Raw genomic sequence first — 17,819 nt, forward strand, 5'->3', positions numbered from 1 at the left:
AGCTGGGATTATAGGCGCATGCCACCACGCCCGGCTAATTTTTTTTGTATTTTTAGTAGAGACGAGGTTTCACCATGTTGACCAGGCTAATCTTGAAGTCCTAGCCTCAAGTGATCTACCTGTCTGGGCATCCTAAAGTGCTGGGATACAGGTGTGAGCCACCGTTCCCAGCCATAAAATTAAATTAAAAAAAAAAGAAAAAGTCAATTAAAAAAAGTATGAGATGTCTGTTAGACATATCACCCAATGGAATGTATGAATCTGCAATTCAGAGGACACAGTTGGGCTAGAGATCTAAATGTGGGTGCCATCAGCATACTGATGGTGAGGCCATGACTCTAGATGAGATAATCTAGGGAGTAAATGAAGAAAAAAAAGAGAAGGGACACAAGAACTGAGTCGTGGGGCCTTGCAATATTTAAAGGTTATGGACGTGAAACTGGGAAAAAGTGGCCAAAAAGACAGGAGGAAATCAAGGGGGACAGTATGTTAAAGCCAAATACTGAAAATGCTTTAAAGAGGGAAGAGAGGCCGGGCGCGGTGGCTCACGCCTGTAATCCCAGCACTTTGGGAGGCCAAGGCGGGTGGATCACGAGGTCAGGAGATCGAGACCATGGTGAAACCCCGTCTCTACTAAAAATACAAAAAAAAAAAAAAATTTAGCTGGGCGCGGTGGCGGGCGCCTGTAGTCCCAGCTACTCCAGAGGCTGAGGCAGGAGAATGGCGTGAACCCGGGAGGCAGAGCTTGCAGTGAGCCGAGATGATCGCGCCACTGCACTCCAGCCTGGGCGACAGAGCGAGAATCCATCTCAAAAAAAAAAAAAAAAAAAAAAAAAAAGAGGGAAGAGAAATCATCCGTATCAAAAAATACGCTGATTCATCAACTAAGATGGGGACTGAGAAATGACCTCAGCAATTGGAGATAACAAATATATGCAACTTTTTCTAAGATAATCTCTAACTCCTTTTTGAAAAACTGCACATGAAAATGGTAATGAATGGCTAAAAATACCATATTTATTACTGTATAAGGAAATAAATTATGATATCCAAAGTTAATAGATTAAGTGTTCTAACATAACACAATATATATTTTCCATATTTTATGTGCTGCATAAGTAGGGTAGCACTAGTACTATTGTTTTCTTCATACAGTATCCTGATGAAAATCAAAACTGCTTTCAAGTTTTATGCTTATTTGTAACCTGTAACCTGAAGGAGTAAAGTATACTTTTATACTTTATAATGGCAACAAAATTTATTTTCTAATCTTTAAGATTATTATTCATATTATACAGCTTTTTAGTCATGGTTTGAACATAGTCATATCAAGCAATTTTCTAGTCACAATTCTGGTACAATAAATATAAATTGCTATTAGGGTTGTTCTGCCTGATAAATCACCTGTTAAATAGGAATACCTATTTATTTCAGATCTTCTCATGATGGCATAATAGGTAAGACTATAGTGTTCATGAAAGGAGATGGGTAGGAGGCAAGCTAAAGCATAACTTCAATCATCATATGGATCAATTAGCTTCTTTTTGCTTCATAGTCACAGATAAAATGTATTCGCTAGCAACAGACTGCATAAATTGTATTTGTTACTAGCAGAACTAAAATGAAATGAGCCAAATATAGCAAATACCTATACTCTCTGATTTCGTGTCTACAGCAGACATGAATAATTGATCAAGGTATTCGTTCCACTAAGTTTTTGGAACTCTTATTATTACAATTTTTCTGAGAGACTCTACCAACTGACCCAAGTTAGAAAGTGATTTTAAACCCACTGCCAGCCCTACATAGAAGGTCATCCATTTTCACTATTATCTTAGTCATTTTTTTTTTTTTTTGAGATGAGTCTCACTCTGTCACCCAGGCTGGAGTACAGTAGCGTGAATTCGGCTCACTGCAACCTCTGCCTCCCAGGTTCCAGCTATTCTCCTCCCTCAGCCTCCTGGGTAGCTGGGATTACAGGCGCACGCCACCACACCTGGCTAATTTTTGTATTTTTAGTAGAGACAGGGTTTCACCACATTGGCCAGGCTGATCTCAAACTCCTGACCTCAGGTGATCCACCTGCCTCGGCCTCCCAAAGTGCTGGGATTACAGGTGTGAGCCACCATGCCCAGCCCATAGTCATGTTTTTAGATAAAGAAAACCATGTAATCCGTCATGATAAATAATATGTTATCAACTTGCTGAGTCACATTTAAGCAAGTTACTTCAATTACAGAGAAAAAAACTGAGGCAGAGAATAAAAAATGTAATAGCTTAAATTGTTTAATGAGTGAGTCAGCAAAAAATTAGAATAGACAGGCATCTCACACACAACTCTACTAGTTAACACTATGTAAATACTGAAGGCCAACTTTCCAGCACTGAATGCCAACTTTGAGTAAGGTACGAGGAGTGGGGGTACTGAAATAGAAGATTAAAAGATTAATAAGATGATGCTTTTCCTCAAGGAATTCACTATCTAAAGAGCAGAACATATTCCCAAGAAACTATAATAATGGTTAATATTTATTGAGCATTTTATATGCACCAGGCACAATTCTAAGTACTCTATATATACTAACTCAATCTTCACAATAATTATATGAGATAGGTAATTATTATTATAATCCAAGTAGACTGTTATGAATATTTCCAAAGGAGTAATTAATTTTGACGATGGAGATGAGGGAAGTCTTTAAGGAGGGGGTGACATTCACATGTGGCATTCGTAATTTTTTTTTTTTTTTTTTAGACAAGGTCTTGCTCTGTTGCATAGGCTGGAGTGCAGTAGCACCATCATAGCTTGCTGTAGACTCACTCTCCTGAGCTCAACCAATCCTCCTCCTAAGTAGCTGGGACTACAGGCAAACACCACCATGCTCAGATAATTTTTTAAATTTTTAGTAGAGATGGGGTCTCGCTATGTTGCCCAGGCTGGTCTCGAACTCCTGAGTTTAAGTGATCCACCTGCCTCAGCCTCCCGCGTGAGCCATGGTACCTGGCTGCATTCTTAGTCTTAATTTGTTATAGGATTTCCCTATTACAGGAAGAAGCTATTCTCAGTGAAAATTATTGCATTAATAAATGCTACAAAATCATTTTTAAGATAGTATATTTGGGTGTAAATTGGGTAGTAAAAGCTTTTAGATGACTTTTAATGCGACATCAAGGCATTTGGTCTTTACTAGGCAAAGAGGTACCATTAAAAGGTCTCTGATGTAACGATATTCAAATGATATTTTTAGAAAGAAAACTCTGTTATCAGTGATGAAGGTCACCTGAAGGGCAGAAAGACAGGAGGAAAGGAGATCATTTAGGAGGCTACTGAGGGAGAAGAAAAGGAGAAATCAGTTAAGTAAACAGTTGAGGCTGGTCCTTGGAAAAGCAGCCTGCTTGAAAAAATCACAGCTACAGGCAAAAATATAACAGTCTGTGGAAAACTCAGGCTGCACCTGCACGGATAGGTATGTAGGGTCCAGCACAGATTGTTCTTTGTGTAATTGGTGCGCTCCCAGGAAAGTTTTGTTCCCCTTTACAGATATGTACACAGTAGGCTCCCTAGGAAGCTGTACAGGGAGGAGAGGGACTTACCTAAAACAAACTCACAATTATACAAAGAAGAGAAGCAGTGCTTTGATGCTTACCTAGAGATACACCCACAACTACATAGATAAGGGGGAGTTATGCAGACAGCTTTTCAAATAAGAGAAGTTACTCAAACAGCTACAGAGGTGAGAGGAGTTTCTTATAAAAGTTTTTGAATTCAACTGTAAAAACAGAAAACAGCAACTCACTTGGGGTTCCCTCTCCACTGCAGAGAGCTTTCTTTTTTCACTCATTAAACTTTCACTGCAACCTCACCCTTTGCATCCACATTCTTTAATTTTCTCAGTCATGAGGCAATGAACTAGGATAACACCTTAGATAATGAGACCAGTGACCCTGACCTGTTTGACTATCACAAAAGTTGTAAGATAGTGTTTTGCAAACTATGGGTCATGAGCCTAAATTAATACATTGTGAAATCAATTTAGTGTGTTGTGATCAGCATTTAAAAAAAAGAAATAAAAATTTAAAAATACATACTGGAACTGGCCAGGCGTGGTGGCTCACGCTTATAATCCCAGCACTTTGGGAGGCTGAGGCGGATGGATCACTTTAGGTCAGAAGTTCGAGACCAGCCTGGCCAACATGGTGAAACCCTGTCTCCATTAAAAATACAAAAATTAGCCAGGTGTGGCAGTGGGCACCTGTAATCCTAGCTACTCAGGAGACTGAGGCAGGAGAATTGCTTGAACCCAGGAGGCGGAAGTTTTAGTGAGCTGAGATTGCACCACTGAAATCCAGCCTGGGCAACAGAGTGAGACTCATCTCAAAAAAAAAAAAAAAAAATTACTGAGACCTATGCTATATAAGGGTAAATACTGTCTTGCAAACTTTATTCAAGTTTATATGTGTATGTATATATTTGATATGCATATTCATATGAATGTATAATACATTCAGATGTATTTCTTTCAATGGAAAGTGGTCAAAATGTTTGAAAAACATGACCTAAAGGGAAGATGATGAGGGTCTAAAAAGTTGTAACTCCTGGAAATGGAAAAGCAACACTTTATTTGAGAGCTCCTTCAAAGAGTAAACAGGATTTAGTGATAAATTTGCATATAGGGCTTGAAGAGAGACTGTGGTAGGCTAAACAATGGCTCCCCCAAAGATATCTACATTCTAATCCCTGGAACATGTGAAGGTTACCTTATATGGCCAAAAAAAAAGTACTTTGCAGATATGATTAAGGATCTTGAGAGATAGGGAGATTATCCTCAAGATCAGGGTGTGCCCTAATGCAATCATATGTATCCTCATAAGAGGGAGGCAGACAGAGATTTGACAGAGAAGCAGAAGCCAGTGTGACTACAGGCAGAGACTGGAGTGATAAGTCACAAGCCAAGGAATGCAGCAGCCACCAGAAGCTGGAAGAAGCTAGAAAAAGATTCTCTTCCAGCCTCCAGAGGGAGCATGGCTTGATTTTCACCAGATGAAACTGATTTCAGACTTCTGGTCTCCAGAACCATAAGAGAATATATATCCACCATTTTAAGCCATCAAGTTACAGCAGACATAGGAAACTAATACAGAGTCAGAGGCCTTGGCAACTGGGAGGGAGGCAATGTCATTAACAAGGATAAGGAGCACAGGAAAAACAGGGATGATGACTTAAAATTTAAATATAACAAGTTTGAAATACAGACAATACAAATCTGAACAAAGAAATATACAATTAAAAATCTGATATTCTATTTAAGACATCTCAATTCTAACTCTATAAAAGCTTTTAAATGTCTTTAAAATGTTCAGAGCTCATGCTATCTCTACTTTTCTTTGGATAATCAAACTTAAGACATAGTTTATGTATTCTATTATCTGACAATAAGTATGGCTAAAACAGGTGCCAGCTTCTGGAATTACATATTGTCTCTGGAATGTTTATTAAAATAACTAGGAAATCCATGAACCATCTGTTACTGTGAATCACTTACTTAAGCCATTCAGGTTGGCAATTTTTTCAATGCAGTTTGTAGACAGTGAAAGCTTCCTTTAAAAGAACAAAGAAAAAATTTAAATTAATGTGAAAAATGTAAATGGTAAATCAGAAATTATTCCTTAACAATAGTGCCCATAAAAGATAATATTTAAGTAATATCTTCCCCACTCAATCATAGCATTTATTACTTCATTTTGAAATCATTGTTTTTCTCTGATTACCTAAGTTTAACACTCATTGAAAATTTGAAAAAATCTTCTTGAGGGCAATATGGTATTAACAATTTTTTTTTCTTCTTAAGACAGAGTCTCACTCTGTCACCCAAGCTGGAGTGCAGTGGCACCCTTTCAGCTCACTGCAACTTCCACCTCCCCGGTTTAAGCAATTCTCCTGCCTCAGCCACCCAAGTAGCCGGGATTACAGGTGCCTGCTACCATGCCTGGCTAATTTTTGTATTTTTAGTGGAGACAAGGTTTCACCATGTTGGCCAAACTGATCTTGAACTCCTGACCTCAAGTGATCCACTTGCTTCGGCCTCCCAAAGTGCTGGGATTAGAGGTGTGAGCCACTGCACCTGGCCCTGGCATTATCAAATTTTTTAATGCGTACATTTCTTGACCCAGTTTTTCACTTCTAGAAATACATCCTACTGAAATATTAACATAAATGCCAAAAGATATATGAACTAGATTATATGTATTACTGGAATAGCAGAAAAATTGAAAAAATCTATAAACACCTCTTAACTGAGGAACAGATAGTGAAATACTAAGCTGCCACTGAAACAAAGGAGATTGGGCTATAGATACCGACTTGGGAAGATGTCTATGACACATAGTTTAAAAACCATCTAGCAGAACAATACTTTTTTTTTTGTTTCGGGGGGACAGAGTCTCGCTCTGTGGCCCAGGCTGGAGTGCAGTGGCACGATCTCAGCTCACTGCGACCTCCGTCTCCCGGGTTCAAGCAATTTTCATGACTCAGCCACCCAAGTAGCTGGGATTATGAGTGTGTGAGTCATGTAAACGACTGGCCAAATCTGTACATTTTCTAGTCATCCCCCACTCCTGAGAACTCTCAGTGAATAATGGAGTGCCTTTAAATCTAGGAATATGGTTGGGAAATAATTCTTTAATTCTTGTTAAGGCAGCTAGCACAAAGAAATTGTCAGCAAAATATGAACAGGTTGACTCGAGGTGATATACAAGGTGCTTTAGTATGAGGTATAAAACCTCAAATTTGTTTGCCTTTGAGATGGCTTTATGATAAAAAGATATTTGACCACTTTGAAATCATGACTGATGCCAAAAAAGCATGTGGTGGTGGATTTTTATGTGACACACTGTTCTCATCACAAAGAACAAGCTGCGTACAAAAGCTAAATATGTTTGCTCTCCCCTTTGATCCCACAGATGGATATTAGTCTAATGCATGGGTTCACAAATATGTGTCCCAGAATTACCCAAGTTGCTTACTGTAAATGCAGATTCCTAGGTTTCGTGAGTAAATATTCTGTTTCTATAAATTTGAGATGGGGCTGATCTCCTGCATAAAGTGCAGATGATCAAGGGATCACACTTAGACAAACACAGGGTGAAGAAATCAGAAAGAAACCCAGTGATTCTATGGTATACTATAGCCCTGATGAGAGACACTTGTAGCCTAAAAACATGGTTACAAGGCAACGTGGTATAATTGCCTCAAATTAGCCACAGAATCCTGCTAAAATACACGTATTGAGAAAATAAATTAAAAGAAATTACTATAGATCTGATATTTAAAGTCACAGGATATAGGATTACAAAATAAGTAGGCCAGGCACAATGGCTCATGCCTGTAGTCCCAGCACTTTGGGGGGCCGAGGTGGGTGGATCACTTGAGGTCAGGAGTTCGAGACCAGCCTGGCCAACATGGTGAAACCCCATCTCTACTAAAAATACAAAAAATTGCTGGGCATGGTAGCATGTGCCTGTAGTCTCAGCTACCCGGGAGGCTGAGGCAGGAGAATTGCTTGAACCCGGGAGGCATAGGTTGCAGTGAGCTGAGATTGTGCCATTGCACTCCAGCCTGGGCGACAGAGCTAGACTCCATCTCAAAAAAAAAAAAAAAATTGTACTATACTGTTCAATATTTTCTATTAATAATCCTATAAACCAGTCATTTTTCATGTTTGACCTTGCCAAAGAGAGAATTACACTAAGCAAACAAAAAATAAATGAAGACCACAGAAAATAAACATATTTTCCTACTTTGTGTGTTTAAGAAAAGAAAGGGAAACCTAACAGCAATACTGGAAGGATGAAAAGAGAACTTACTCGCAATTAGCAAGCATGGACAAGGATGCATCCATCTTCTCTATAGGGGGAATCTGGGCATAAAGTTTTATCTCTTTGGCTTCAGATGGCCTCTGGCCAGTTTTCTCTTCCTATGAGAAAAATACATTTGGAAGAAATAACCCATGATTGTAATGTGGAACCAAAAGAGGCCAGAATTTTCCAAGGCTTTTCCATGTTTATTTCAAGACAATTGCTAGAATTTAGCAAACTGTTTAATAATTCTTTACCATTAACTTATTGAAAACATTTACCTACTAACCCTGATAATCAGATTTATATGTGGCTGAATCAGATCGCTATTAGGTCCTTACCAAATGAAAATGAGAAAATAAAAAAACTTATTTTTGTGGTATTTAAAATTTGAAAAGGACACAAACAAATGCAAAGATATCTCATATTCATGGATCAGAAGAATTAATATAATTAAAATGACCATACTTCCCAATGCAAGCTACGGATTCAATGTAATTCCCATCAAAATACCAATGTCATTTTTCACAGAAATAGAAAAAAATCCTAAAATTTATATGGAAACAAAAAAGAACACAAATAGCCAAAACAATCCTGAGCAAAAAGAACAAAATTGGATGTTATCACACTACCTGATTTCAAAATATATTATAAGGCGAACACAACCCAAACAGCACGGTATTGGTATAAAAGCAGATACACAGACCAATAGAATGGAATGGAGAATCTAGAAATAAGTCCATGTATTTACAGCCAACTGATTTTTGACAAAGGCACCAAGAAAATACATTGGGAAAAGGATACTCTCTTCAATAAATGGTGCTGGAAAAATTGGATATCCAAATGCAGACGAATGAAACTGGACCCCTTTCTCTCACCATACGTAAAAATCAACCATGATGAATTAAAGACTTAAAGTTAAGACTCAAAACTATAAAGCCACTAGAAGAAAATACAGGGAAAACACTTCAGGACATTGGTCTAGGAGATTTTATGGCTAAGACCTCAAAAAGCACAGGCAACTAAAACAAAAATAAACAATGGAACTAAAACTAAAAAGCTTCTGGGTGGTGCACACCTGTAATCCCAGCACTTTGGGAGGCCGAGGCGGGTGGATCACCTGAGGTCAGGAGTTTAAGACCAGCCTGGCTGACATGGTGAAACACCGTCTCTACTAAAAATACAAAAAAGTAGCCTGGTGTGGTGGCACGCTCCTGTAATCCCAGCTACGTGGGAGGCTGAGGCAGGAGAATTGCTTGAACCCGGGAGGCAGAGGTTGCAGTGAGCTGCGATCGTACCAATGCACTCCAGCCTGGGCAACAGAGCGAGACTCCATCTCAAAACGTAAAAATAAAAATAAAAAGCTTCTGCACAGCAGAGGAAACAATCAACAGAGTGAGGAGAAAACCTGTTGAATGGGAGAAAATATTTGCAAACTATTCATCTGATGCGGGAACTCAATACAATGGTAAAATGACAAACAGGCACAGTGGCTCATGCCTGTAATACCAGCAATTTGGGAAGCCAAAGCAGGAGGATGGCTTGCGCCCAAGAGTTGGAAACCAGCCTGAGCAACATAGCAAGACCTCATTTTTATAAATAATTTAAAAATCAGCCATATGTGGTGGCACATGACTGTGGTCCACCCACTTGGGAGGTGGAGGCTGAGGTGGCAGGATCACTTGAGCTCACTGCACTCCAGCCTGGGGGGACAGAGACCCTGTCCCCAGAAAAACAAAGTAACTAACAAAACAAAACTAGAAGCTCAGGAGCCATTTCCTTTGCTTTCCTATGTTTTTTATAACCTGTAGTGTAAGACACACAAAACTCCTTTAAAAAACTTAAATCACCACATGTCAATAATAGAAAATAGGCCGGGCACAATGGTTCATGCCTATAATCCTAGCACTTTGGGAGACTGAGCGGGGAGGATCATTTGAGCTCAGGAGTTTGAGACCAGCCTGGGCAATATAGTGAGACCCTGTCTATACTTTAACAAAATTAAATTAAAAGAAAAATAAAATAAAATAATAATAATGATAGAAAATATACAACCAGTTGTAAGAAGATCTAATACACATCCACTCAGTGCTTATTTTTATGACATATATTTGTAGGTTAGAGGAGGAGAAATTGACATCTAGTAGATCCTCAATAAATGTTGGGTAAATCAATGAAAAAGTGAGATTGATGTCTTTGAATAATCTTAAAGTCAAAAATGCATGGGCCAGGCACAGTGGCTCACGCCTGTAATCCCAGCACCATGGGAGGCTGAGGCAAGAGGATCACTTGATCTCAGGAGTTCAAGACCACCCTGAGCAACATAATGAGACTCTGTCTCTACAACGGCAGCAACAACAACAAATTAGCCAAGTGTGGTGATGCACACCTGTAGTCCCAGCTACTCAGGTATTTGAGCCTAGGACTGAGGCTGCAGTGAGCTATGATTGTGCCACTGCACTCCCAGCCTGGGTGCCAGAGCGAGACACTGTCTCAAAAAGAAAAAAAAAAAAAAAGTTAAAAATGTATGGCCATAATGTAATCTAGAAATAGACTCTACTTACTAGTTATTGTAAGTAAAATAAAATCTCAAAATCCAATTCAAGGAAAATGAAATGAAATCTGGTACTAAGTCTACTCCATATTCTTTTTTTTCTTAAGATTTTTCATTAAATATTTAACCAAACAGAAATAAATTATAAAAATACATTTAAAGTAAATGAAAAATTTATAAGCACTAAAACAAGAATTCAAGTATTTCATTATTTTATCGACTTTTGTCTATTTTCCTCAGACACCAAAGCTTCTGAAAGCCTTTTTATTCAAAGCCTACTTACAAAAGCAAAAGGTACATTATTATGCAAAAAAACTACACTAGATCTTAGCCAAAAGGCTGAGAAGTGATGCAAAAAAACTACTGATAACATAGACAAATAAGTTTATGGGCACAGAAATTCAGGAGCCATCTCTGTACTCTATAGAAATTCTGTCTATAATGCTGAATTATAACTGTTCAAACTTTATAGAATGTTATATAATACTGAAAATATGATTTATATATAATGCATGTTTTTTACAATGTAGTTTCCTTTCTAGTATTGCTGCTTGAGTATTCACAGTTTTTTTCAGTTGTCTATGCATGATTTACATTGTCCACAATGATTGCCTCTGTTTAACCTCCACAAGGCTAAAACCACCTTCTAAAGCCTAGATAATCCACAACTCATATGACTCCAGCATATGAAAATGGTATGTAGCTTAGTGATGATAACAGTTGAAAAAGAAAATGTAGGCTGGGCGTGGTGGTTCACTCCTGTAATCCCAGCACTTTGGGAGGCCGAGGCAGGTGGATCACCTGAGGTCAGGAGTTCGAGACCAGCCTGACCAACATGATGAAACCCCATCTCTACTAAAAATACAAAAAAAATTAGCTGGGCCTTGTGGCGCGTGCCTGTAATCCAGCTACTTGGGAGGCTGAGGCAGGAGAATCGCTTGAACCCGGGAGGCAGAGATTGCAGTGAGCCGAGGTCACGCCACTGCACTCCAGCCTGGGCGACAAGAGCGAAACTCCGTCTCAAAAAAAAAAAAAAAAAAGAAAAGAAAAGAAAAGAAAATGTACTAACACAGAAATTCCAGCAATTTTATAGCAATAGGTAAAATCGGCCTTTCCATTTAAATCTTCCATTGGTCAGAATTTTTTTTTTTTTTTTTAATTTTTTTTTTGAGACGGAGTCTCGCTCTGTCGCCCAGGTTGGAGTGCAGTGGCGCAATCTCGGCTCACTGCAAGCTCCGCCTCCCGGGTTCACGCCATTCTCCTGCCTCAGCCTCTCCGAGTAGCTGGGACTACAGGCGCCCGCCACCACGCCCAGCTAATTTTTTGTATTTTTAATAGAGACGGGGTTTCACCGTGGTCTCGATCTCCTGACCTCGTGATCCGCCCGCCTCGGCCTCCCAAAGTGCTGGGATTACAAGCGTGAGCCACCGCGCCCGGCCTCAGATTTTTTTAATTGAAATTTTTATTATGATATTTAAAGTTTGTCCAGTTCCCCCAAGGGTAACATTTTATGACTATAGTATAATATAACTATGGTATTGCTATTGATACAATCCACTGATTTTATTCAGATTTTCCCAAGTTTTCTTGTGCTCATGTGCATGTATGACTGTGTGTATGTGTGTATTAAGTTTTACACAATTTTATCATCTGTGTAAGTTCATGCATCCACCACCATAGTCAAGATAGCTGAATAGTTCCAATACCAAAAGAATCCTTTGTATTAAATAGCTAGATTTGAATAACTATCCAAAATTTTTCCTTGTACAGTTTCTAAAAGAAGGAAAAACTCATGTACTCACCAATCTCGCTAAGGCTTCTTTGATTGTTGTTGCTTTCGCCTTTAAAAAAAAAAAAAAGAAAAGAAAAAACAAAGTTGTATGTATGTACGTATGTATTTATTTATTTATTTTGAGACAGGATCTTGCTTTTTCGCCCAGGCTGGAGTGCAATGGCATGATCTCCACTCACCGCAAACTCTGCCTCCTGGATTCAAGCGATTCTCCTGCCTCAGTCTCCCAAGTAGCTGGGACTACAGGTGCGCGACACCACTCCCGGCTAATTTTTTGTATTTTTAGTAGAGATGGGGTTTCACCATGTTGGCCAGGCTGGTCTCGAACTCCTGACCTCATGATTTGCCTCCCTCGGCCTCCTAAAGTGCTGCGATTACAGGTGTGAGCCACCGTGCCCGGCCCCAATTTATCTTTATTGGTGTAATTTGTTGATTAACTTTTCAAGCAATAACTATTAGCCTTGGCTTCTACCATTAAAACGATTTCTTTCTTTGAGACTTTATATGCAAAGAGAATGTTTTAAATTTCCTGAAATCAGAATGATTTAAATATCTCTGAGAAAAAATAAGGAAATCATTATGTAACACCCATACACTTACCTCCCACTTGGTTTACAAAAAATATGTAGCTTTCAATACTTGATATTAAAATACATTTTATTTCATTGATTCTAAGGATAAACATCTTTCTTACATTTTAATATTGAAATTTGGATACATCATAATCAGGAACAATTTACAATTGCTGTAGGTAGGTGGCAGTGGTGAAATTTTAGAAAAATATTAACCATTTTATTTCATATCATATATTCCTTTTTACGTTTGCAAAGGATGAGGCTAAAGGATAGGATAAAAATCTGTATGTCTACATACATTTAAAAGAACTCTATCAATAAGTACAAAATAAAAATTTTAAATGATAATCAAGTATTTGTCATAGTTCAATTCAAACCATTTTTTTCTTAGTAAAACATAAAATAATGTTGCACCTTATAATTAATAGCAGCTTAGATTCAATTTAATATATTTAAAACTCTAAAGGTACCCAACAGAAGACATCCTTAATGAATTATTGCTGGTGCTCTTTTTTTAAAAAAGAATCCCAAAGAATAACAAAAGAAAGGTTTTTAAACTATGTGAACAAATGTGAATCTGAAAGAATCAATTCTTCAAGACGAATCCTGCATAGTTAACTGGGCCTAAATTTAAAACAGGGCCTAAGCTAGGCACAGTGTCTCACATCTGTAATCTCAGCACTTTGGGAGGCCAAGGTGGGAGGATCACTTGAGGCCAGGAGTTCAATACCAGCCTGGGCAACATAGAGAGACTCCATCTCTACAAAACAAAATTTTAAAAAATTAGCCTGGTATGGTGGTGCATGCCTATAGTCCTAGCTACTTGGGAGGCTGAGGTGGGATGATCGATTGAACCCAAGAGTTCAAGGTTACAGTGAGGCATTCCAGCCTGGGCAACAGGGCAAGCCTGTCTCTAAAAAAATTAAATTAGATTAAATCAAATTAATTAGAGCCAAGCAGCCATTTGCTTACTAAAGGTCACACTCATACTCTGAGTTCCCCCAAAAAACACAGCTCTGTTCAACTTTGGGACTTCCAGAGTTCATATGAACCAACCAATCAGAACTCACCTGAATCAACCAATCAGCTCACTTGACTCAACCAATCAAGGCCTAGCTGTATCAACAAACCAGAACTGAATGAGTTTCAATCCTTCATTTGTATAAACAGACCTGACTAAGAAGGTGGGCAGGAACTTTTGCTATAAAACTCAAGCCCTCCCTTTGTTCTCTGGAACACACCTTCCTTCTATACCTAAGGCTGCATCTAGCCATATGCAAACTGTTCATTGAAATAAAGTCTCTTCCCTCCATTTTCCTTTTGAGAGAATTTTTGTTCACAAATATATACCATTATGTCTAGAAAGTAAAGACATACTAATAAGCAACCCTTGGGTTAAAAAGAAAATTATAAAATAATAAAAGAAAAAAAGTCAAAATTTGGGGAATATAACACTAAGAAGGAAACTTACAGATTCAAATACATTTGTCAGAAAATAAGAGATAGAAAACAAATGAGCTAGGCGTTCACACATTTGGCAAAGTACATCATTACAAACCCAAAGAAAGTAGAAGGAAATACAAAGGAAAAAGTCAATGAAAAACAGAATGGGGGGATAAAATAATTAACAAAACTAAAAGTTGGTTCTTAAATCCCTGGCAAGCCTGATTGAGCAAAAAAGAGGGCAATACAAATTGAAAATATAGAATGAGCCAGGCATGGTGGTTCATGCCTGTAATACCAGCACTTTGGGAGGCTGAAGTGGGAGGACTTCTTGAGCCCAGGAGTTTGAGACCAGCCTGGGCAAGGCAGTGAGACTTTGTCTCTACAAATAATAAACAAAAATTAGGGCATGGTGGCACATGACTGTGGTGCCAGCTACTCTGGAGGCTGAGGTGGGAAGATCATTTGACCCAGGGAGGGAGGCTGCAGTGAGCTGAGTTCGCACCACTACACTCCATCCTGGGCAACAGAGCAAGACCCTATCTCAAAAAATGTATATAACCTGGACAACATAGCAAGACCCCATCTCTACAAAAAAATACAAATATTAGCCAGGCATAGTGGAAGGCACCTGTAGTTCCAGCTACTGGGGGGCTGGGGAACTGGGCAGGGGCTGAGGTGGGAGGACCACTTGAGCCCAGGAGGTCAGGGCTGCATGAGCCTAAATGGTACCACTGCACTCCAGCCTGGGTGACAAAGTGAGATCTTGTCTCAAAAACAAACAAACAAAAACCACACACACACATATATACAGAAAAAGAGAGAGGATACAGAGAAATAACTATAGACACTACAGAGATTTTAAAAATAAAATATCATGGCTGGGCAAAGTGGCTCACGACTGTAATCCTAGCACTTTGGGAGGCTGAGGCGGGTAGATCACTTGAGGTCAGGAGTTTGAGACCAGGCTGGCCAACATGGTGAAACCCCGTCTCTACTAAAAATACAAAAATTAGCTGGGCATGGTGGTATGCACCTGTAGTCCCAGCTACTTGGGTGGCTGAGGCAGAAGAATTGTTTAAATCCAGGAGGTGGAGGTTGCAATGAGCCGAGATTGCGCCATTGCACTCCAGCCTGGGCGACAGAACAAGACTCTGTCTCCAAAATAAAAAATAAATATCATAAGCAAACATATGGCAATAAGGTTTAAAACCTAGACAAGGCATGCATTTCTATCAAAAACATAAAAGTGTCAAAACTGTCGTAAGAATCAAGAAAATTTGAATAGACCAATACTATTTAAAATATTAAAATGATAGATTTACCCTTATCTTCCTCTCCTAATACTCCAAGCCTAGACACTTTTACAATTGAGTTCTACTAAGCTTTCAAGGGTATTCCCTGTAACAAGTTGTTTCAGAAACCAGAAAAAGAGGGAAAGCTGCCAACTTATTTTAAGAGGCTAGTATAACCTTGATGCCATAATCACATAAGGAGCCCAATTTACTTTTCAACATGGATTTGAAAATCCTAGATACAATATTATATCTTCAGGCTAGACATGGTGGCTCATGCCTGCAATCCCAGCACTATGGGAAGCCAAGGCTGGAGGATCGCTTGAGGCCAGGAGTTTGAGACCAGCCTGGGCAACACAGCAAGACCCCATCTCTACAAAAAGAAAAAGAAACAGAAAAAAAAATATTAGATTGTCAAAGCCAATGGTGTTTATTGAACCATGATCAAGAATAAATTATCCCAAGAGTACAAGGAAGACAACAAAAGAATCTATAAATATAACTAACTAATGGATTAGGGGGAAAGTCACATTTATTTCAATAAGCATGGAAAAAGTACTTGATAAAGTTCTACATCTGATGTTAAAAGCTCTCAGCAGCTGGGTTTGGTGACACATGCCTGTAGTCCCAGCTACTCAGGAGGCTGAGGCAGAAGGATTGCTGGAGCCCCCTAATTGAAGGCCAGTCTAGGCAATATAGTAAGACCCCAGCTCTTTAAAAAATAAAATAAAAGTTCTCAGCTAAAAATTAAAGGGAAATTGCCTGGCCAGGCACAGTGGCTCACACCTGTAATCCCAGGACTTTCAGAGGCTGAGGTGGGAGGATTCCTTGAGGTCAGGAGTTTGAGACCAGCCTGGGCACCATAGCAAGACTCCCGTCTCCAAAAATAAAATAAAAAATAAATAAAAAGAAGGGAAATTCTTTGATAAAAGCTATATACCAAAACTCTATAACAAACACCACACTTAATGGAGAAATGCATTTATTTCAACAAATATTAATTGTCTATTATCTACCAGCATTCCTCTATGTGTTTAGGATATATCGATGAACAAAACAGAGATCCCTGCCTTCATGGAGCTTACATCTATTAGAAGGAGCAGATGATAAAAATATATACAGTTGGCCCTCCATATCCTCAGGTTCCACATCTGCAGATTCAACCCACCACGGATAGAAAACATGTGCAAAAAATCCACTAAAAGTAACAATAACAACAATGAAAAATAATACAAATTGTAAAAACAATGGCCAGGTGCAGTGGCTCATGCCTGTAATCCCAGTGCTTTGGGAGGCTGAGGTCAGAGAATCGCTTGAGGCCAAGAGTTGAAACCAGCCTGGACAATATAGTGACACCCCATCTTTACAAAAAATAAAGATAAAATAATTAGCCAGGCAAGGTGACATGTACCTGTAGTCCTAGGTACTCAGGAGGCTAAGGCAGGGGGACTATTTGAGCCCGGGAATTCAAGGTTGCAGAGAGCCATGATTATGCTACTATACTCCAGCCTGGGCTACAGAGTTAGACCCTATCTCAAAACAAAACAAAACAAAAATACAGTATAACAACTATTTAAATAATATTTACATTGTATTGGGTAGTATAAGTAACCTAGAGATGATTTAAAGTATACAGGAGGATGTGTGTAGGTTAATATGCAAATACCACACCATTATATGTAAGGGACTTGAATGTCCATAGATTTTAGTATCTTAGGGAGTCCTGGAACCAATCCCACATGAATACCAAGGGAGAACTGCATATAATAAGAAAATTATATAGTATATTAGAAGGTAACAATTACTAAGGAAAAAGAAAACACTGGAGGTGAGTAAAGGGTATCAGAATGTATGTAAATGTGTGTGGAGGATATTAGTTTCAAATAAAATGGTCAAAGTGGGCCTAACTGGGAAGGTAACATTAAATGTATTCCCTTTAAAAATCTCAAACAGGCCGGGTGCGGTGGTTCACGCCTGTAATCCCAGCACTTTGGGAGGCTGAGCTGGGTGGATCATGAGGTCAAGAGTTCGAGCCCAGCCTGGTCAACATGGTGAGACCCCGTCTCTACTAAAAATATGAAAATTAGCCAGGCGTGGTGGCGGGTGCCTGTAATTCCAGCTACTCGGGAGGCTGACGAGGAGAATTGCTTGAACCCGGGTGGTGGAGGATGCAGTGAGCCAAGATGGCACCACTGCACTCCAGCCTAGGCAACAGAGTGAGACTCTGTCTCAAAAAAACAAAAACAAAAACAAATCTCAAACACATCAAGGATCACTTCTAATCACCACTATGAATAATAATTATT

The 17,819-nt window shown here is 39.0% G+C and overlaps 1 protein-coding gene across 2 annotated transcripts in view; it reads right to left on the reverse strand.

The window, feature by feature from the left end:
* Positions 1 to 17,819, reverse strand: part of DNAL1 (dynein axonemal light chain 1) — a 56,150-nt gene that overhangs the window by 34,158 nt on the left and 4,173 nt on the right. The window contains exons 2-5 of one of the 2 annotated variants that reach the window (XM_003260733.4): positions 13,846 to 13,891; positions 12,211 to 12,249; positions 7,864 to 7,973; positions 5,544 to 5,599 (exon numbers count right to left, since the gene is read on the reverse strand). In XM_003260733.4, coding sequence (XP_003260781.2) covers positions 5,544 to 5,599; positions 7,864 to 7,898 — 91 coding nt within the window. In that variant the 5' untranslated portion in view covers positions 7,899 to 7,973; positions 12,211 to 12,249; positions 13,846 to 13,891. The remainder of the gene's footprint in view (positions 1 to 5,543; positions 5,600 to 7,863; positions 7,974 to 12,210; positions 12,250 to 13,845; positions 13,892 to 17,819) is intronic. The other variant, XM_003260732.4, reaches the window with a different exon arrangement.

The sequence above is a fragment of the Nomascus leucogenys genome, chromosome 22a, assembly GCF_006542625.1.
Source record: "Nomascus leucogenys isolate Asia chromosome 22a, Asia_NLE_v1, whole genome shotgun sequence".
NCBI lineage: Eukaryota > Metazoa > Chordata > Mammalia > Primates > Hylobatidae > Nomascus > Nomascus leucogenys.